This window comes from Thamnophis sirtalis, unplaced genomic scaffold (assembly GCF_051295495.1).
Source record: "Thamnophis sirtalis isolate CommonGarterSnake01/CBP01778 unplaced genomic scaffold, rThaSir2_p1.2 scaffold_3, whole genome shotgun sequence".
Classification (NCBI taxonomy): domain Eukaryota; kingdom Metazoa; phylum Chordata; class Lepidosauria; order Squamata; family Natricidae; genus Thamnophis; species Thamnophis sirtalis.
In genome coordinates this window covers 88,874,830-88,897,395 of record NW_028261383.1, presented here as the reverse complement: position 1 = coordinate 88,897,395, position 22,566 = coordinate 88,874,830, and the positions used below count along the sequence as shown (strand labels likewise).

General features: G+C 41.9%; 1 protein-coding gene across 1 annotated transcript in view; it reads left to right on the top strand.

Moving 5' to 3' along the window:
- TCOF1 (treacle ribosome biogenesis factor 1) overlaps nt 1–22,566 on the top strand; it is a 49,438-nt gene that overhangs the window by 11,799 nt on the left and 15,073 nt on the right. The window contains exons 6-14 of the mRNA XM_087709448.1: nt 1,710–1,792; nt 3,441–3,656; nt 4,351–4,557; nt 6,261–6,467; nt 8,585–8,765; nt 11,459–11,607; nt 14,758–14,976; nt 16,332–16,620; nt 17,931–18,013. Of these exons, the coding sequence (XP_087565574.1) occupies nt 1,710–1,792; nt 3,441–3,656; nt 4,351–4,557; nt 6,261–6,467; nt 8,585–8,765; nt 11,459–11,607; nt 14,758–14,976; nt 16,332–16,620; nt 17,931–18,013 (1,634 nt within the window). The remainder of the gene's footprint in view (nt 1–1,709; nt 1,793–3,440; nt 3,657–4,350; nt 4,558–6,260; nt 6,468–8,584; nt 8,766–11,458; nt 11,608–14,757; nt 14,977–16,331; nt 16,621–17,930; nt 18,014–22,566) is intronic.

Below are 22,566 nucleotides of genomic sequence, written 5' to 3'. Positions count from 1 at the left end.
GGCTGCTAGCTCGGAGATGCATCTCGCCAAGGTGATAGCCATGAGAAAGGAGACCTTGCAGGTGAGAGAACGAAGGCTGGCGGAGTGCAAAGATTTAAAGGCGGGGGGGGGGGAGAGAGAGAGAGAGACTGGAAGACGGTAGGCAGTTTCCAGGTGGGATATCAGGGTACCCTCAGAGGCTTTAAGTTACTTGCGCATCTGATAAAGCTGTGCACAATAGAGTGCCTGATTTTATCGGATTTCTGCCCTGGTCCGACCCATGCCCTAGAGAGGGAAATGGCATACCTTGGCCGTCAGGAAAGCTCTCAGCATCTATATCAAGAAGAGAGCTTCCTTTCAAAGATCGGAGTCCCTGTTTGTGTCATTTCAACCCTCCACATTGAGTAACAAAGTCACTGCATCAACAATAGGCCATTGGATAAGAGTATGCATCACCAAATAATAGGAACTTCAGGCTCTTCTGTTATCTTGGCGAGTGACAGTCCACTCTACTAGAAGCAGAGCTACTACAGCATCATGGGTCACACAGGCCTCCGTTGAGATATGCAGAGCAGCGACATGGTCTTCTTCATCACCGTTTATATGGCATTATAAGCTTATAAGCTGAAGCGGCTTGCGGCAGACAAGTTCTCCAGAAGGTGTACATAGACTCGGGAACTCTGGACCAGAGTGCTGCCCATCCTTAGGACGTGCCGGCTTTGGTATGTCCCATTCCTTGGATTCTCCTCAGCACACTGGAGAAGGGGCGTTTCTCTTACCTGACATGCTCCTCGGTGTGCTAAGAGAATCCAACCTCACCCTGGCAGTCATTGGACCAGAGTCCACAGGTGGTCAAGTCAAGCATCATGTTCAAGTCAATCATCACGCCTTTGTTGAAAACTGGGGAAGTAGACATGCGAGGCATGACTACAAATACTTGATTGACTCAGTCTAATGAGCAGGAAGGCAGAGTTAACCCATTCCTTGGATTTTCTTTCTCAGCACACTGAGCAGGAGCGTGTCAGGTAAAATTCTAAATTCACTGTCAAGGAGAACATTCCTATTGCCAGGTACGAAAGCATCTTAAGATACCCTTGCCCAAACTATCTTTCAGAAAGGCTTGATGGGCTTACTGTAATTTTTGAAAATTCCAGAAAGAGAGTTTGCCTTAAATGACCTATAGGATGGGTGTTTATCTCTATACTGAGCTAGCAAAAATAAGTTTCTTAGATGCCAATCCGAATGCTCTCTATAAAGACTGCACTTCAAGAAAAACAGATGTTAGAGTTTTTCTACAAATTTGGGACTCAAAACAATTTTTTGAGGCAAAACGAAGCTTGTCATGATATAATTGTGTGACGTCTAACATGTAATGATTGTGGTCTGAATATACAAGGATTGAAGGGTATCTTTGCAGTGTCACAGAAACATGATTTTTATTTTATTTTATTTGCATCCACATCTTTCCCAGAGATAGCAGATAGCATACCTGTTATAATGCAAGAACCTTAGATGCTGAATCTACTTCGGGTTACTGTATTTGGTGATAGTAGGAATGGATTGGCCTCACTTCAAAATTTCTACTAATATTTTTAAACTTGATATGTGGAGCAACAAAGATGACTATAGGCTAAAGGGATATCTTATAATTTAGTATTGGTAGCTATAAATGCTAAATATTTTTAAAAGGTGATCTCTTTTGGCATCAAATCTTCTTTTCTATATTTTAGCTTTAAAGAGGGCGAGGAGCACAAGCAAAGGCTCGAGTGATGATTCTGACTCTGAGGACGAGACGAAAGCACCAACAGTCCAGGTAACTAGTTAACAGTTTTCTAAATTAGTGGAAGGGTGTGTCCTTTTTGTCTGTGCCTGCAAGCTATCTAAATAATTCCCTCACTTGACAAAGGCAGAGCAGGGAAAGTCCCTTTGAGAAAAAATACCCTTTGCTTCTCCCCATTTGGCTATTTCCAAAGGGGAGGATATATTAAGGAAAATTTATAGGATTCGTACCTCAGCTCCATAGCATCAACCTCCAGACACTGCTCATTTGTTTAATGAGCGTTTCTGTCTTCAGAAGATGCTCAAAGAAGACATTACAAATCCAATGAAATAGAGATGGGGAAATAGATTGGTCCTCTAATGACCAGTAAACACTGTAGTGTTAATTAAAATATGCAATCAAGTTTGACGGGGTTCTAAATTGAATGAACCTTTCCCCATTATTTGAATCTCTTGCCACATCACTACATTTTTGTCTTAAGAAAACCTGAGATGTTGGGATGGCGTTTTCCAACCTCTGCTCTTGTGCCAGACACTAGCTTTTAAGGCTATCAGGACATTCTTATGCTTGGATACTTTTAGAGGGATTGTTTGTCCCATTTCTCCCATGTGCATTTTTTTTTTAATCAACAGCAACTTTGTCTCCAGTGCTAAAGTCTGTATTTGCACATGAGGAATTTGTTCCAAGAATGGGGAAGGGAATAATTATAAGCTATTCTCCTACTTCTGTGGAGGAGGAAAGTAGACACCAGGATGGTTATGAGAATATGAAATTGAAATTGTGAGCAGAATATAATTCCTATTCCAATAATGGGAGAGCAGGCAAACTAGCATTGATTATTATAGTCAAATTTAGCATCCCATTTTGAAGAGAAATTCCTCTGTGGTGTGGTTTTGTTTGACCGAGGAGGAAATAGGATTGATTTATCTCTCTAACTCTGACATGTGAGCCCTGGGCAGGATCAGATTTCCTTTTCTGCCTCCCGCCCCAATCATAATTATTTTTACATTTTCTTTTCCCTCACTCCAGGCTCCAAATTGCTTTTCTCAAGAGGGTCTCTCCCTAAGGTGACCCTCTTCTTCATTTCCTGCTCCTAGTGGGAAATAAAGAAAACTTCTCTTGCCCAAAGGGGTTCCAGGAAATGCAAGAGAAAACCATACCAATCTTTTGCTTCCTTTGTCCTAAACCTCCATAAGCAACTTTCCTGGGTTTTGTCAATACCAAAGAATAACACTGGAATATGAGTGGATATATTGTCCTCTATTTTATCTTCTTCAAGTTAGAACAATAGATCAGACTTGATAGAATGAATTTACTCAATGGATCAAATATGGTTCAGATATTAACTGGTTTTATCCTTCTCCTGTCCCAACTTGACTATTCCAATGCATTAGCTAGAGCAGTGTTTTTCAACCACTGTGCCGCGGCACACTAGTGTGCCGTGACATAGTGTAAGGTGTGCCGTGGGAAAAACACCTGCCTATAGTCAATATAGGCACAGAGTTAAAAAAATTTAACATTTTCTAATGGTGGTGTGCCTCGTGATTTTTTTCATGAAAAAAGTGTGCCTTTGCACAAAAAAGGTTGAAAAACACTGAGCTAGAGTATGCATCTTTAGTAGCCAATACCTAGGTTGTTCACCCTGCAATACAAGGAACATTTTTTTTATCTTTCCTTCTAGATTAAAACAGCTGTGAAAAATTCCCCAATCACTAGTCCACTGCTGAGCAAGTCACCAGTCACTCCTGGCACTTGTGCAAGAAATACTGTAAAGGTAACCGCAGCAAAGCCAGCCAGTGCAAAATCTGGAAATGCAAACAGAAGCCCAGAATCAACAGACACTTCAGAAACTGACTCATCAGCTACTGAGACTAAAGCACCTGCTTCAGCATCACAGGTGAGATGCATTGGTAAAGTTGGTCAAGACACACTGATTTCACCATCTGAAGCTAATAGGTACAAAATGTAGGAAAGGAAAACAGCTTGAAACTGGTCCAAGAAAGTCTCTGGAAATCTGCTATATAGGAATTATTGAGCAAATACTATCTCATTGCCAACTATTCCTGTGGAATCTAAAGAGCTGTGAGAACTGATTTATAATTTGGAGATGGAGAGATAAGAATGCCATTGTGACAACTAGGGTCTCACTTGGATATGATAGATTGAAATTGGAATATAAAGTAACCAAGTGTGTAGTTAACATAATCTTCTGTAAATTTCACCAGATTTTAAGATTACAGACAATGCCCTCAAAGATAATCTTTTTCACTTGCTGTTGAACAAAGATTTCACCCTTTTGGCTGTTTTCAGGCTGCGAATTTACCAGATTTATCTTTTACACATAGAGCATGTGTGTTCTGCAGGTATATATATACACAAACAAGTTATATTTTTATTTAAATTTTTATATTGCTCTGTGTTGAAAAATAAAATTCAGGGAAAAGAAGTTGATCTAGCTTTCAGAACAATTTAACTTGCTTCCCAAGATCTATTACACCAGGATGTCTTAGTCACGTTCAGGAACTCTGACTTTATACCATTTCTCTAATCTCTTAACAATAGTTAAAATTATCCCCCCCAAAAATCTTCAGGCCTCCAAAGCACCAGGGAAAAATGCAGCATCAAGTCCATCGAAGAAGGCAGTTTCTGCTTCTATTCCATCAAAATCCACTCCGAAGGCCCCTGCAACCCACTTATCAAAACCACCGCCTCCTTCAAAAGAAGCCGAGAGCTCAGGCAGTAGTGAATCATCATCTGAGAGTGACAGTGAGACTCCGCCAGTTCCCATAAGTCAGAAGGTTGGTGCTCTTCAAAACTCTACTGTGTTTCCCGGAAAATAAGACAAGGTCTTATTTTCTTTTGACCTCCAAAATATTGACTTGGTCTTATTATCGGGGGGGGGGGGTATTGTTTTGGGGTTGCCAGGTGGCTGCTCTCTTGCAAGTGGGCGCCCAAAGAGCCAGGCACAGCCTCAAGGACAAATGGCTGTGTTGCGCTGTCGCAGCAGCGCAATATACCAGCCATGAGGTGACATACGCTCTTGAGCAGCCACCCGGCAACCCCCCTTTCCAGCCGGGCAGAGCACCACTCACGGACCCAGTGATATCCCAAAGGTGCTAAGCCGCGTGGTGCTCTGCCCTCCCCCAGCTCCCGCGGCTTGACGCATTAGGGATACCCTTAGATCAGTGCCTAAGCTGGAAAGGGAGGTTGTACAAGTGCCTGTTCCGTCCCCAGCTGGTGTGCCTCCCAACCTCACCATGTCCTGGCCCAACTCTCCCTGCAGAGTGGCAACTTCCGAAAGACTCAGCATCCTACCTCCGTGCTTTGGAAGCTGCAGAAAAAGCCATGTGGCGATGGGTGGCAGCGGCAGTGGAGATGCCCTGCCTCTGCAGGGAGAGTTAGGCAAGGGCATCGTGAGGCTGGGAGGTACATGAGCAAGGAGTGGAAAAGCTGCTTGCGCAACCCCCCTCTCCAGCCAGGTAGAGCCCCATTCACTGACCTAGGGACATTCCGAAAGCGCCAAGCCACAGGAGCCGGAGGGTGGCGAACAGACGCTCACGCAGCTTGGCGATACCCCTAGGTCAGTGAATGGCGCTGTGCCTGGTTGGAAAGGGTGGTTGCCGGGTGGCTGCTCATGAGCATGGTCACCACATGGCTGCTGTGTAGTACTGCTGCGACAGCGCAACACGACCCTGAGGCTATGCCCGGCTCTTCGGGAGCCCACTTGCAAGAGAGCAACCGCCCGGCAACCCCCCTCTCCAGTTGGGCACAGTACCGCTCACTGACCTAGCAGTATCCCGAAAGCACCAAGCAACGCGAACCTTTGCCCGCCCCCCAACCCTATTCCTGTGGCTTGGCGCCTTCGGGATATCTCTAGGTCGATGAGTGGCGCTCTGCCTGGCTGGAAAGGGGGGGGGTTGTCCAGGGGGTTTATTTTTGGGGGAAGGCTTACATTTTTGCCTGCCTGAAAAATGTGGCATGGCCTTATTATCAGGACATGTTGTATTTTCGGGGAAACACTGTCGGAACTGTGGTCTTTGTTTTTTCATGAACCAGCCATTTGTAAGATGATTTGCTTATTTTTAATAAGACATTTACTGTCCTCCAGGGTAGCATTTCTGGATATGAATGCTAAACAGGTAATACAGGATCACTTTTAAATACCAGTTCTGTTTGGTACCCTTTACTATGCATGTACAGTATATATAGTATAATTCTATTCTTACCCTGGAACTGCTTGAAGCATTTGGAAAATTCTGTAGGTATATACACACAAAATAGTTATATTTTTTTCTTTGTTTAAATTGTCATAGCACTCTGTACTTACAAATAAAGTTCAGGGGAACGAAATTGATGTAGTTTCAGAACAATTTAACCTATTTCCCAAGCCTTTGTTCTGATTTATTACACCAGAATGTCTTACTCAAGTTCATGAGCTCTGATTTATACCATTTTTCTAAACCTAACCATAGTTAAAATTATCCCCCCCAAAAATCTTCAGGCCTCCACAGCACCAGGGAAAAATGCAGCATCAAGTCCATCAAAGAAGGCAGTTTCTGCTTCTATTCCATCAAAATCCACTCCGAAGGCCCCTGCAACCCGCTTATCAAAGCCACCGCCTCCTTCAAAAAAAGCCGAGAGCTCAGGCAGCAGCGAATCATCATCTGAGAGTGACAGTGAGACTCCGCCAGTTCCCATAAGTCAGAAGGTTGGTGTTTTTCCTCTAGCAATGGGGGTCTTTGTTTTTGCATGAGCCAGCCATTTGTAAGATGATTTGCTTGTTTTTAATAAGATATTTACAGCCTGCCAGGGAGCTTCTTTGGATGGTGTAAAAAAACAACATGAAGATTAACCTGCTAAAATATACTAACAAGTCAAAAATGTTATAATTCAGATAAAATGGTCATCCCATCTTTCCACAATTAGACATCGGAATCATCAGGTTTTGAATGATTTCCTAAAAAGATAAAAAGGGGTGAAGACAACTTTTGGAGTTCATATTCCATAAAGTGTGACAAAAAGCCTTCTGGTCCATAGCCTTTTAGCTCTCATGTTAGTGATCTTAAGCTGGCTTCCTCTAGAGCAGAGGTGAGGAACGATGGCCCTTTAATAACTTGGAATTCTGGGAGTTGAAGCCCACAAGTCATAAAGGTTCCATCGTTCTCCACCTCCGCTCTAGATGATCAGACAGAATAATTTCACACACGATGGTCCTTTCTTTGCCAATGTATGTACCTCACATCTTAAAGCAATATAATTAATTCTAGCATTTCGGAAGCCTAGTATACGGTACACTTATTATCTGCCACATCTTCCATCTATAAAATTTGGTCTCTGCCTCTTGCTGCAACTTCCTCACTTTTCCCTCCATCGAGATAAGTCTGTCATTCTCCATAGCACTGCTTTTATAGACTTCTCAGTAGAAGGTGAATGGATACGTTCCTTTCCGAATGTTTCACATCCGTCTCCTTTGGTTGCTCCATTCTGAGCGCCATGGGATTTGGCAGAGCCAGGTCTTCAAATTCTTTTGACAAGCCAGGAGAAAATACGTATTATGAATGAAAGATTTGCGTAAAAGCAGGCACGGATGTCATCCAACATATCCGTTCAGTTAGCACAATTAGGATAGTTACATTGATTTTGCAAAAAAAATAGGCCAAAAATGACAAAATTGTGCGTATCACTTGACTAGTAATAAACCCAAACATCCAAATTACTGGACTTGCAAAGAGGGAAGAAAGAAAGAAATATATCCATTTAAATAACTCCTTTCCCCTTTTTAGAGTACAGGCCTTTTCTCGCCAGCGATTGTCAAGTGTGTTTGCACCACATTTTACACTGTCTTACTATATTCATTGTTGTCACACAGAGGAATAAGAAAGAAAGAACTGCTGTTAGAGACCTAGCAGCCTCAGCATTGCCCTGTTTAACAGATAAAAGCTGCTCAGAAAATGATTTCTTTTCTTGCCTCATTTTTTGTTGTTCTCCCCAGAGTTCTTAAAAATACAGCAGACCAGATGCTGAGTTTCTTGAAAAGACAGCTTTGATTTAGCTTCCTTTGTGGGGCTTTGAAGTCTGGTGTAATTCAGGCAACTATAGTTTGTATCACTCACCACTGTGTGGCTTCCTTTTAGAGCAATTGAATGGCTGGCTGTCTTTTGTAAAAGTAGTGCTTTATCCCTCTTCTTCTTTCCAAAATAAACTCAATTGCAAATAAATCTCCATGGGGCTGTAATGTTTATACCAGGGACATGGTCCACTTTTAAGACCAAGACCAAAGGATTTCAAATCATGTATTTGTTGTGTGTCATTCAAGAAGCAGTTAATCTGACAAATTAACCAATTTAAATATTAATCATTCGTTTGTTTGTTTATTAAATTTATTGGCTGCCCATATTACCACAAAGTAACTCTGGGCAGCTTACAATCTTTACAAAATAAAAACTATGCAAAGCTAAAAGACATTCATAAAATACTGTGAAATGTATTTTATTGTAAATAAAATGTTACGCACAAAAAATGTGATATTTAAAGATATTTAAGAAGCTTGGCAGGCAGATTAAGTTTTTGTATCTGTTTCAGGCTATACAGGTAATCCTCGGGTTACAACTCTTAATTGGGACCAGAATTTCTATCACTAAGTGAAGCTGTTGTTAAGCAAAGCATCATACTTAGCCACAGCAATCCCAGTTGTGATCATTGCTGTTTTTAATGGTGGGAATACATCATTTTGATTCTGTTGGAAATTGAAGAAGGAAGGAAAGATATATGAGAAATCATTGAGTTTTACATGTATGTATGTCTGTTTTCTCCCTCATGGTGCAGAGATTGTCAACTCCAAGCCCTTCTGTGAGGACCAAACAAAATCAGGCCAATCAGCCTGGGGTCCTACCCAAAGCTTCACCAGGTGCTTTGAAGGAGAAGGAAGCACAGAATGAAAGCAGCAGTTCCTCTGACAGTGAGGATGAATCTGACGTTACACCAAGCAAATTGCCAGCACTATCTAGTAAGAAGGCTCCAGCCTGGCTCAGGAGGAAAAAAAAATTTCTATTTTCAATGGCTCTACTAATTTCTTTGCTTAGCAGCTTGACAGGGAAAGGACACAAATAACAAGGGATGCACAAAACACATTCCAAAGTATCAGCACTGATGCCAGTTATTTCAAAACGGACATGAGAGATGTGTTAGCATCTTCAATTTTGCCTTTAGCCTATAATTTCAGCGTGTCTCACCAATTAGCTGATGCTCCCTTTATTTTGAAGAAAATTGGATGTTCTCCTCCTTTGTGGTGTTGCCAATCCCAGATTAATTTCTGAATGGTGAATTTTTTCTAAAGATGAAAGAAAACCAGTACTAAACTGATTCATGATTCTGTATTATTCACACCTGAAAGCAGTTGATATATTTCAATATGACTAATTTTAATGGTTCCTTTTCTTATGAAGAAGCCCTAGCAAGGCCAAACATAGCTGTTTTGTGATTTAAACCATCACATTCTTTCAGTAAATAATGATGTCAGATAATGGAGCATGGAGGATCTTGTTAATTGAATAGTAGTATAAATAAGAATCTGCTAAGTGTCTTTATGTTATTTTTGGCTTATTTTCCTCCATCATCTGTATTTTCATGTGTTAGAGTGAAAGGGTATAGATTTTTTTCAGCTGCATTAAAGATAAGTTTCCACTTTTATTTGCAACTTTCCCTACCTTATTGTACATAGATTTTGTACAAAACTTCCCTTTGTTAATATAAACTCCTTCAGAAATATTTTCAACTTTTAACTGTTCTCATTATTACTTCTCTGTGCAAATTCTTCTTATAAACCTGTGCCCTATTTTACAAACATCTGAAAACTCATCCTTTCTCAAATGTATCTCAGAAATAGTTTATTGTGTGGTTTTGCCTATAGAGAGATTAGCAAATTGTGTTCAGTGTTTCTATCAGTGCTACAGCAGTTGATAGATCTCATGAATTTGTTCTTGCAGAAATCTATGAAAAATATGTTACAGCTGTAACTAGTGTTCAGTTGTTAATAACAATGAGAGATGATGTCACATGGTGATTTAAAACGATTGATATTCTTTAGAATATTTTTTTGAACAAATCTGATTTTCCTGGAGTTTAAAGTCTATCATCTCTTCACCAGTTCCTTGGTATAGTAGGTTTGGCACACAGCTTTAGAACTCTAGCAGTTTTTAGTGGTGTGTATTTTGAAATTTTAAACTAAAGGCATCTTCCTGAAGTTAGATTTTATTATTATTATAGTGCTATGTACTTACAGCCCAAAACTGAGCCCAAAATTTCCGCTTCTGAGCAAGGCAGTTGTAAAATGTATCCCATTTTTTACAACCTTTTTGCTGCAGTTGTTAAATGAATCATTGCCGTTGTTAAGTGAATCAGACTGTTCATCAAATTTGGCTTCTCCCATTGACTGCTTGTTGGAAGCCCACTGAGAAAGTTAAAAGGGATGATCATGTGACCCTGATACCCATACACCTTTCATAAATAAATGCCAGTTGCCAAGCACTGAAATGTTGATCATGTAACCATGGAGATGCTGCAACGGTGTAAATGCGAAGTCCTTGCTTCAGTGCCATCTGAATGGTCACTAAATGAATGGTTGTAAGTCTAGGACCACCTCAATTTGTTTATAGAAAAACTTGCAGCATCCATAGTTAGCCCCGCTGTTACAGTGACTGGCTTCACAGTGAGAAAAATACCTTGTCGGTCATAAGCAAGTAACTGCTAGTGAGATCTATTAAATTTCAATGCTGTAAATTGAAATTGCACCCAGTTCTCCTAGTCTTTTTGTCCCAAAGCTGCCTTGGGGAAAAAATCAGCATGACTAGTTTTCTTTTTTTCGGTATCAGGAAATTGTGGATAGTTTCACAAAATAACTTTTTGAAGAACACAGTGGCTGTTTCTAAGATGTGTTTGGTTTTTGGGCGTAGGGCAAAGGGGAGAGACTCTTCAACATTGTGTCTTCCCTCCATCCCATTAACCTTTTTTTCTGATGCAGGTAGTCCTTGACTTACAAACTGTTCATTAGTGACAGTTTGAAGTTACAACAGCACTGAGAAAAGTGACTTAAGACTTAAGATCATTTTTCACACTTGCAACCATTGTAATATCCCCGTAGTTACATGATCAAAATTCGGATGCATGGCAACTGGCTTGTGTTTATGACCGTTGCAGTATCCCAGGGTCATGTGAACACCTTTTGTAACCTTCTGACAGACAAAGTCAATGGGGAAGCCAGCTTCACTTAACGACCTTGTTACTAACTTAGCAACGGCTGTGATTCACTTAACAACTGTGGCAAGAAAGATCATAAAATAAGGCAAAATTTGCTTAACAAATGTGTTACTTAGCAACACAAATTTGTGGTGGTAAAGCCGAGGATCACCTTCACATATTTAAACATATTTCTAAGCTGCCTGTGATATAAAAATGTATTTCAAAAAGGAAGTTCATAATATGCCAACTAAATGCAGATATCAGAAGGTATCTCGTCTTGAAATCATATTAGTTGAGCTGCTTCATCAAACATTTTAAGAAAACCACTGAGAATCGATGCATCTTCGGGGTTCTTGGCGAAAGTCAGGAAAGACAAAGAAGGAAGTAAGGCTGTGTGTTCTAATTGTACAGTCTTTTGGAACTGGCCGAGCTATCACTTTTCTGTCTCTTGATTGCTTTCAGCCCCCAAAGCAACTCCTGCAGCTCAAAGTGTATGTACAGTGAAGCCTCAGCCTCCAAAGGGACCACATCAGAAAGCCGAGCAGAGTGAAGATAGCAGTGAAGATTCAAGTGATGACTCTGACTCGGAGGAAGATGGAGCGGCCACTCAGGTAACCATAGAGAAGTCTCTGGAAGGGGAAACACTGTGCCCTACCATTATTATGGGGTTTTGATTTTCTTAGACTGTGAACGTTCTGGCATTGTTTGTAATTGGTTGTTTTATCAGTAAGGAGGAGAAAAGGGGCTTGAAAGGGGGCTTCTACTTTAGGAACAAAGCTGTGAATGAATAAAGAGACAGATAGAGTATTTGGTTAATTTTATCATTGCATCATCGTTCAATCCCTAATACGAATTCTTGAGCAGAACTGCCAATTGCTGCAGTTGTTCTCAAAACAAGAAATCGGGTGAGGACTAGAATAAAATCATTGCAGGAAAATTGCCTAGAGAGTTCTTGATGGTTGATTGGGGGAGAGGTTAATATGCTATTTGATCTGGCTGTTGGAATGAGAGAGAGAAAGAGAACAGTGCTTTGTTACTTAGAAAACATGTCTATTTAAAAAAAAATATGTTGGATATGTAAATTTATATATTGTTGCCCCAGGTGATGAATATGAAGGGTACATGGGAGTGCACACACAAAAATCTGATGTTTAGAATTGATCAGGAGAAGTAAATTTGAAGGACTATTTTGGGTGATGATTTAAAAAAGTGAGGCAGGACATTGTAGTAGAAGTATAACATTAGACTGTAAAAACAGCCCGGTGCACTTTTACTTTGAAATGAGCCCCATTGAGTTTAATGAGGGTGCCATCTGGGGAAAGCAAATGCAGTTGGTGACTAATTGCTACTGATTGTGAATACTTTAAAAAATAGGAAATGGATGGTTGACAAAACTCTCAATTGCATGGAGTTCAGGAAGAAGCTATAGGTTTGTAGTCTGAGAATCGCTTCTTTCTCTGTTTTGACACACTAAGATGACTGTATGTACTCAGGGCCAAAAACTGACATTTATTAGGTTTTTGGCTTTGGATTTTTGAAAGGGACGTGGGTCTGAAATACGTCACCCAAATTCTATTCCATCACTTGAATTTACTTTTGTAATTCTGACTCTGTGAAGATTTGGAAAGTCTCAGTAAAGGGGATATGGGCAGCTGGAACTATTTGTATACAATTAGATATGCTCTAAACCAATGGTTCCCAAAGTGGTTGGTACCACCCCCTGGGGGGCAGTGGGATGACTTAGGGGGCGCTAAGAGACAAGTGGGGTGGCAGGGGGCGCTGAGAGGCAAGGGAGGTGGCAGAGGAGTGCTGGAGGTGGCCCCTTCACAGGGCACAATTCTGCCTGGGGCTCTGTTGGCCGCATGTCAGCTGAGCAGGGGTGAAATTCAGCCAGTTCTGAACAGTGGGACAAATTATGGGCAGTTCGGAGAATAGTAAAATGCACCACTGACTGGCTCCGCCCTCACCTCCTGCCCCTCCCACTCACTCCTTTTCGTACCTCGCCTGCCTAGAGGCACAGGTGCTGCTGCTGCTGCTCCCTGGTTCCCTCGCTTATCTCAACCACACAGCCCAGCAGATCTCTGCCCGATGAGTCTTCCTTTGCTTCTATTCTAGCTACCTCCCCCACACCCCAGCCAAGGTATCTATTCTTTTCCCAAGCTATTTCCCTCCATCTGGGCTCTCCCTTGCACAGCTGAGCCTAGCATTCAGTTTAAAATCCAGGGCAGGGGAGGGGGGCAACAGAGCAGCCAGGAGGAGGGGGAAATTTTTTTCTTTTTTGCCAAGCTATTTTTTTTTTCACAAGGTCCCTTCCAACTCTGCTATTGTATTCTTGTAAGTCCTATTCTGTTGCGCATTTCTTGTCCACTTGCTCCTTTATTGGCTGATCTTAAAAGGTGGAAGCTGTCCACCACTTCAATATGTTCATTGCCAATTCTAAGGTGCCTATTCTCCATGTTCAGGCAACTGAATTACTGATTTCATTCCCTTGAATAGGGAATTACTCTGTCAATACTGACAAAAATACATACATGGTTGGAAAAGATGATTAAGCAGCATATAGATTTAAAGCCAGAAATATTTCTGTTGGGCATAATACCAGAAAGCTATGATAAAGGGACTATATACTTAATGCTACATGTATTGACAGCAGCGAGAGTTGTATTTGCACAATCTTGGAAAAATAAGAACACCCTATCAGATGAAAGCGTAATTCGGAAAATATTGGATTGTGCAGAGATGGATTGACTGACATTGAAAATAAAAGATAAAGGAGAGACAGAGTACTACTCAACATGGGATAGGTTTATCAATGGTTAGACATAAGAGATAGTGGTTAGATGAAGAAAGATTATTGTTATGTGCGCGTAAAAGATGAATGTTGTCTATGACTATAAGTATGCTAGTATAATGAATATGACTATAAATAAGCTAATGTAACTATTAATATTGCTATAATTACTATTTTATTGTTCTTTTATTATATTATTATTATTTCTTTTAGTCATTAAACATGAAACTCAGTCAACTGAACATTTAAAAATGCATCACAAATAGCATTGACTGGTACTGGTGGTTGATACAGGTTGCTGCCAGCATCCTAGGTATCAACCAAGTACCTTCTTAAAATATATGATGTTCCTAGTAGCAGTTTTTTGCAGTTCTGGTAGTGTTATTGCAGGAAGCTGCAATTTCTTTATGTGTTTTGTAAAATAATAATAATGATGATGATGATGATGTTGTGGTTAATCTTTGGTGAGATTCACAGCCTTTGGGGCTGGCTGGTAGCTCAACAGCTCGAGTCCTAACCAAGGACCTAGAAACTGTTAACTGTAACGTCGGAGGATATAAGCTGTTCCAAGTCGGGTGTTTTTTTGTAGAATCAGAATGTTCAAGTCTGATAAATTTAAAATTTCCAAATAGCAAGGTAGCCCTTTAGGTATTGCTCCAAGGGCTCCAATTACAATCGGGACAACACTCGATTTCTTTTTCCACAGTCGCTCAGCTTCAATTTGCAAGTCCCGGTACTTTGTGATTTTTTTCTTGCTGCTTATCTTCTATTGTTGTTGTTATTGTTGTTGTTGTTGTTGTTATTTCTATTATTATTAATAGTAGTATTACTATATTTAATTGTTTTTATGAAATGCCTGGGAAATATACTGTTTTCAAAATATTTATATATAAATAAACTATTTTTTTTTAAAAAAAGGAATTACTCTGTCTTCGCCACAGTCTAATTCTGCAACATTTTATTTCCATAGAAACCAGCTCAGGTAACAGGTCAACCTGCTACCAGTCCTGTGAAAAGCATGACAGCCAAGAATGCAGGGCTCACATCAAGCAAACCTCAGCCAGCAGGAAAAGCGGGGACAACCTCAACAAAACCAGGAACTGTACCTGTTTCAAAAGCTTCTGAGAGCTCGGAGAGCAGCAGCTCTGATTCGTCAGATGGCAAAGAAGCTGAGAAGTCAGCAAAGCAGGTAAAAGGAGAGGTCATTCTTCCATACAAGAAGCCACTCTTCAAGAAAGTTGTTCTCGGAGCAGATAAGATACTATAAGTGAAGCCACAAAGGTCAGGCTAATCTTGCAGGTTCTCTTATTGGAACCAGGGAAGGTATCAACATCTTGACTTTGGTGGAGTTGTCAATCTAGTACTCTTTTTTTTTCTGCAGTGCAGATAATGTAGAAATTCTTTATGTAAGTTTTGGAATGGCTAAATGCATTAAAGATAAAGCCGTTTTATCTCCGAGGGTATTTTGTGTGTGTATTGAACTTCTGTGAAACAGTCAGCAATAGAACCTTGGGCCTCCTGAGCAGATTTGCAGAATCTATGATTGATGGCAATTCAGTATTGCTGGCTGTTGTGTTTCCCTCCCAACAATTTGGCCAATGTTCCATCTATCAGGCTGGGGGATCAAATTTTATACCCCTCAGATAGGGTTCGTAACTTAGGAGTCCTCCTGGACCCACAGCTGACTCTCGACCATCATTTGTCGGCTGTGACCAGGGGGGCATTTGCCCAGGTTCGCCTGGTCCGCCAGTTACAACCCTACCTGAACCGGGAGGCTCTCGCAACAGTCACTCGAGCCCTTGTGATCTCTAGGCTGGAATACTGCAATGTGCTCTACATGGGGCTGCCCTTGAGGTGCATCCGGCGACTGCAGTTAGTTCAGAATGCGGCCGCGCGAGTGATAGTGGGCGCACCGCGGTTCGCCCACATAACACCCATCCTCCGCGAGCTGCACTGGCTACCTGTTGATCTCCGGGTGCGCTTCAGGGTGTTGTTGACCACCTTCAAAGCCCTTCATGGTAGTGGATCTGAGTACTTGAGAGACCGCCTTCTGCTGATTACCTCCCTCCGACCGATAAGATCGCACAGACTGGGCCTCCTCCGAATCCCATCCGCCAGTCAATGTCGACTGGCGACTACACGGAGGAGAGCCTTTTCTGTTGCAGCTCCGACCCTGTGGAACGATCTCCCCGTCGAGATACGCACCCTCACCACCGTCCAGGCCTTCCGCACAGCCCTCAAGACCTGGCTATCCCAACAGGCCTGGGGATAAGCTTCTAATTTGCCCCACCCGAATGTTGAGTGTTGAATGCAAGTTGTGTTTTTATTATTTTACTTTGTTCACATATTGTTTATTTTGAATTGCACCCCCTCCCTAATGATTGTAAGCCGCCCTGAGTCCCCTCAGGGAGAAGGGCGGCCTATAAATCCTAATAAATACAAAATACAAATACAAATATTGGTTTTGTTTCAGACGCAAATGTCAGTTGTTTCTGAGAAAATACACATTTTAAAATGCATAACCGTTTTTTTTCCCCTCTACAGCCGCCTATTCACCCTTTTTTTAAGCTGGTGGCTGGCAAAGTAGCCATTTCTTCAGGAAAGAGTGTACAGACTAACTTAAGTACATCTAGTGCTGCTTCCGACAAACCCCAGGGATCTGCCACAAAAGCAACAGGGAAGAAAGAACAAATCCCCTCCTCAAAGGTTAAACCGAGCCAGGTACAGGCTCTGACTGCTAAGCCCTCTGGAATCACCGTACCTGAGAGCTCCTCAGACAGCAGTGAAGAAGAAGAAGAAGCTTCGACAACAGCCAAGCCTCCGACACAGCCTGGTAAGAGAAGCCAGATTCCACCGGGAGTGGGTGGCAGGAGGATCTCTTCAGAAACACTTGGAGATTTGGAAGCCTGGTGAAGTGTAGATATTTGGAAGCACAGCTTGTTATGCACATAAGATGGCATTACCCACACAATGGGTAATGAAAAATGTTGCCCACTTGAGACATGTTTATGTGAAAATCACACCTCTGCACTTGCTTTTAGTTTAAAAAAAAAAAAAAAGTGGCTGAGCTCCTGAAATTAATCTTTCTTTCTTTGAAGTGTTCCTCCACTTCAGCCTCCCCCAGTCTTGGGATATTTTTGGTGCAAACAGTTGGGCATAACAGTTTATCATTTTTTTTTTTAAAAAAAGTTATTGAAAGTTTTAAAAACAATAGTAAAAGAAATTGCAAGCTAAACTCAGAAAGAAAAATAAAATAAAAGGTGTACAGAAAAAAGAAAGAAAAAGGGGAAAAAAAGAATATAAAAAGGCAGCTTTTGATCTTTCATCACAAGTACAAACTTAATAATCCATCATCCCCTATAATATCATATGCAAGTATCTTTTCTTTCCATAACCCATCCCTTAGCCATACACAAATACATAAATGATTAACATTTCAGTCGTTGTGTTAGCAAAAAGCCCATAAAGGGATCCCAGATTTATACAGACATGTCTTATTTTAACCTTGGTCAGTGCCCTTTAAAAGGCTCTGCAGTTGAGAGCATGGTGGGTCTCTTTGTATCCCAATCCTCAAACTTGGGGGAAATCACTCTCTTGGTTTTCTTGTGAAGAGCAGTCATCTGAAGCACAAGTGGGCGATCTTCTATCCTCTCCTGATCCAGAGAGGTTCCATGAGACCGGTTTGGGTCTTAGCTGCAGTCGTCATCTCAGCTCATTCACAGATGTCTTAGCTCATGATTCCTCACCCAAAAGAAGCCCACCGATTCCTCAAATAGAGTCCCACAATAGTTCATGTATCTGAACATTTAAATCACCAGTATCGACAAGTCTGGTACAGACTAACATTTCAGTTCTCCATTGTTGACATTTGTTGCTGTAATTGTTTTCATTAAAGACATGACAGTGTGATTGATATAGGACCTGCTGCAAGGACCTCCTTCATTGCCTAAGCTAAAGGTACCTCTGCAATTCCCGTCTCGTGAACTTTATAATAAGCAAAGTTAAAAATGTTAAAGAGTCACGCTATGTAACTGGACAACAAACATAAGCTTTAATTTGACTTGATCTTCCCAGTTCTCGCATTATGTCACAGCAGCTTTTAGTTTTTCGAGGACTCTGAGGTCACTGTTTGCTTTTTTGCAGCCACCCAGCAGAAACAAGAGGCAAAAAAAGAATCAGAGAGCTCATCTGAGGAGTCCAGTGATGACGAACAAGAAGCTTCTCAGGTATTTTTTCATGATCTCGGGTACAAGTTCACTTAGCATCATTGGATATTTTGTCTTGTCTTACAGAGAGGGAGGGGAGGGAGAAAGCAAGCAAACTAGGCACCTGAAGATGGAGGAAGTAGTCCTGCATAGGAAAGAGTATGATTCAAGTTGTCAGGAGGATCTGCTGTGCTGGTGAATCCGAACCTGGACAAACCAGTGGGCTTGAGATTCAGCTGAACAGCCTGGCCCAGTGGACAAAGTCAGGATTTTGTACTAGTGTTGGGCCTGGGATATGAACAAGTAGCCAGGTATCATTCCTGGAAGAAGGCAGTCCTGAAAGGCCTGACAATCAGATCAGGACTGGGGCATGGCAAGTGGCTTAACTAAGTTGAAGAACTGCACTTACTGGGGCTGCTGGGGAAAGCAGCAGCTGGTCACATATGGATGGAGGGCCAAGTGTGATGGCAAAGCCAAGAGCAGGGACTGTCCAGAGTGAACAAAGATCAAAGAAAGGGCAACTTGCAAGGAAGAATGTCAGAGCATCCAGAAGGGAGTTGAGATGGATTCCTGGCATGAAAGGAAAAAGCTGAGAGATACAGAGATATCAAGTAGTGGCTTAAGTAGGCTCAAATTGAGGCATCACAAGGCCTAGAAAACGCTGCCCCAGTGCTAATAATAGGAAACACTAAAAGCGGTGCCCCAACCAGCAGAGACCTCATCCATGGAGAGCTGGTTGATGGACTGATATCAATAGTACTAAGACAGAATGGGCAAACTAGAATAGGAGGCATAGAAAGAAAGTCTAAATGAAAGAAAATAGTGTAAGGGAAGGATATTTAGGATCTACAGGTAAAGGGATAAGAATGGAGGTAATCAGAACTTAACTAAAGCAGAATAGCATAATAATAACAATAGTAGAAAATAGAACAGAAATTGTAGAAGACGGGAACGGCCATGAAGGACAGGAGGAAGAGCTGCTGCCAAGACAACAGACAGATAAAAGTGGCCTGAAAATAACTAGGGAAAGCAACTTAAACAGGCTTCTCCCTGGTTCACATGGGGATGGAGGGAGAAGCACATTGAGACTTTATTCTGTTACTATAGAGTCTACCTGGTAAAGCTGACAAAAATAGAAACTGAAACAGAGCTAATTAAGGACAATAGAATAGAGTTTAAGAAAGGTCTTAGAATGGTAAGATGAAAGATAAAGAAACGTAAATAAAAAAGTGATGGGTGGTCTTTTATGGTAAAATCATCTTTCCCTTGGGAGTCATCAAGTGTCCCTTGTCTGCACAATCCATGAACCTATAATATGAACAAAGGATTATACAATCAGATGAACCTCCATAGTTAACATATTGCTTTCATGCTTTCTGAACTTGTACTAATCAGGGTGGATTGATGTAATGAAAATGAAAAATACAGAGTATTAAATAGCTACAGGAGGCGCTGTACTATGCATGCAGCAGCAGCTTTCTGTTGCAATTTAAGCCATGCCTTAGCTATAAAAGTTGTCTTTATGAGCAATGTGTGGTACCAACTGTAGATCTGTGGCACGTTAGGCTTGCATGCAACCATGGGACTGTAGTAATCGCCAACAACCTCCTGTATGCATATTTAAGAAGGAATGAACAGAGAAGCAAATTTATCCTGCAGGTTATAAATCCATACAACATATAAATACTTCCCCTCCTTTTCTAGAAAATTGAAGCATTTAACAGTCCCCACTCTGTTTGCCTTTTTTCAACAACTGTGCTGACAGCCTACACATTTTTTCATGGCTTAGCCTACATGTTATACAAGCTCGTTAGAGGAAGAAAGCAAACGTTTTGAAGGAATTTAGATTTGCATAGCCACATGTGTGCAGCTTGAGCCTTGCATTGTGTGTCTTTCCTGCCCCCCAAGAACTTAAGTTTGACAGCCCTCTCCCTTCAATTTGTAGCCAGAATGTCACCCCTTAAACACATGTATCCAAGTAACCTATTGGGGGAGGCACACTTAGAAATGATACAGGGGAACTTGATTCCCATGGGAATGAAAACTGACTAAATTTAGGCTTCCTCCTCTCTATTGCAATTACCCTGCCCACCAGGACAGGAAGGCAGGGCATGTTACAGGTTCCATCAATTAGGGTTCGTCATCTGATGAAACCACAAAAAAAGGGCCTTCTCAAGTCTTTGGCTTGGTGCCTTGCTGGCATCCTGCCATCAAAGTCTAGGAAGGAGGAACATGGGAAGGAACAAATGGGAAATCAACCTGTTTGTGTACGTGATGAAAAATTGGGAGGGTGGGGGAATGACAGCTTGATTAAAAAAGCAAGAGAGCTTGGAATCAGTTTATGCCACCACACAAGGTGATCCAAAGGATGTGAATTACCCTAAACATCTCAGCATCCCAGGAGTCTCCAACCCCCAGTTGGGCCCCACTACTGGGCCGTCACTTATTCAAAACTAGGTCATGTGAGGCAGCAGGCCAGTCCCCCTCCCTCCCAACCAAACTGCCACACCTCAAAGGTTGGGCCCACTGACCTAGGCAGACTCTTATTGGCAGAGTACAGACTGGTCATGGGGGAAGGCTGGAATGGGGGAAAACTTTCTTTTGAGCACAGGAAATTTAGTTCTGGCCTGACTTTACTGCAACCAACATCTTTTAGTAACCAATGGAGTTGAGGGTCTTTCTTTCCTAAGAGATCAGACTGGGGCAGGTCTGACAGGTGATGCCTTCCTGTGGGAACAATATTAACTCCCATCCTGCTGCTTTTCCAAAAGGCCCTAAAAGTGGCGATATCAGTGGAACCAGGGCTACAAATGGAAATGGAGCTGATCGAGTAGCTAACCTAATTGTGTTGTTACTACAATGGGGGATGGGGTAGGATTTTTAAATGGTTTTATTATATGATAGATTTTTTTACATTTTTAAATATAAGCCTCCAAGACTCAGCTATGTATGAGTTGAGCAGCTAGATAAATTTGTTTAATAAATAATATATCTAAAACAGCCTTCCTCATCCAGATCTTTCATACAGTATCAAAAGTACAGCTCTTTCCAAAATGTCCAGTCAGAATAATGGACATCAGATTTGGAAGGCTATAATAAAAGCTCTGGTAGATCGTTGTTTCATGCCATTTCTCTCATGTGTCAGCACGGCTATGAAGTGAAAAGTATTGAACTAGATTTAGATTTAGATTTAGATTTTATTGAACATTTATAGGCCGCCCTTTTCCCTGAGGGGACTCAGGGCGGCTTACAACAATGGGGGAAGGGAGTGCAAGACGAGACATAAAAGAAAAGAAAAACGTGAGTAAAAAAATTAACCATAAAACACAACATTCACTCAACATTCGGGCGGGGTGAGAATAAATCCTATCCCCAGGCCTGACGGGATAGCCAGATCTTAAGGGCTGTGCGGAAGGCCTGGACTGTGGTGAGGGTACGGATCTCCACGGGGAGGTTGTTCCATAACGTCGGAGCTGCAACTGAGAAGGCTCTCCTCCGCGTAGTCGCCAGTCGGCACTGACTGGCGGATGGAATTCGGAGGAGGCCTACCCTGTGCGATCTGATGGGACGCAGGGAGGTAATTGGCAGGAGGCGGTCTCTCAGATAGCCAGATCCACTACCATGGAGCGCTTTATAGGTGGTAAGTAGGACCTTGAAGTGCACCCGACGATCAACAGGTAGCCAGCGCAGCTCACGGAGGATCGGTGTTATATGGGCGAACCGTGGTGTGCCCATGATCACTCGCGCGGCCGCGTTCTGGACTAGCTGAAGTCGTCGGATGCTCTTCAAGGGCAGCCCCATGTAGAGCACATTGCAGTATCTAAACAGATACTGATAAATTTTGCTAATTGAAGAGATTGGAACCATGAAGGCAACCTATGGTGTTAGGTAAGCTCCCCATTGGGAGAACAAGTACATTCAGCGAAGCGTTGTGAGAGTTGTGTTGGAGAACACACAAACCAGCATACAGACGCATTGCAGTTTAAATAGGCTTTTACTTTCGTGGAAATAGAGGTATCAGAGTCCATCAAACAGTCCAAGTCATACATGGATAAGACAGTCAATGTCTTTCAGTTAAGGGATAATCCAAATAACATAGTCCATAATCATACAAACAGTCCAGTACTCTGCAACCTCATGGCACTTTCTAACAGCCAGCTTCCAAAACACTCAGATCAGATCAGCCCAACATCTAACAAAACAGAGAACTAACAGTCATTCTGGCTCCCTCTTATGGCTGATTGAGGAAAACAGCAACCAATCACATTTTACAGTATGATTTAAAGAAACAGGTATAGCATTGTTACATGATTTATATATTGCCAACCCAACCATTAGATTATATTCCTAACATATGGCATGCGTGCCACAGATGGTATGCGGAGCCATTTGTTAGGGCACGTGAGGCATTGCCTTGTCAGCTCCAGCGAGCATGTGCACGCTGCCAGCTAACTTTGGCCTTCTTTTAAAGCTGTTTTTTGGCCTCCGGATACTTCCCTGACGCCTCCAGAGTGCAAAAAACAACCCAACGCCCAAACCGAAAGTTAGGGAACGGTCTTCCAGTTTGCGCGTCG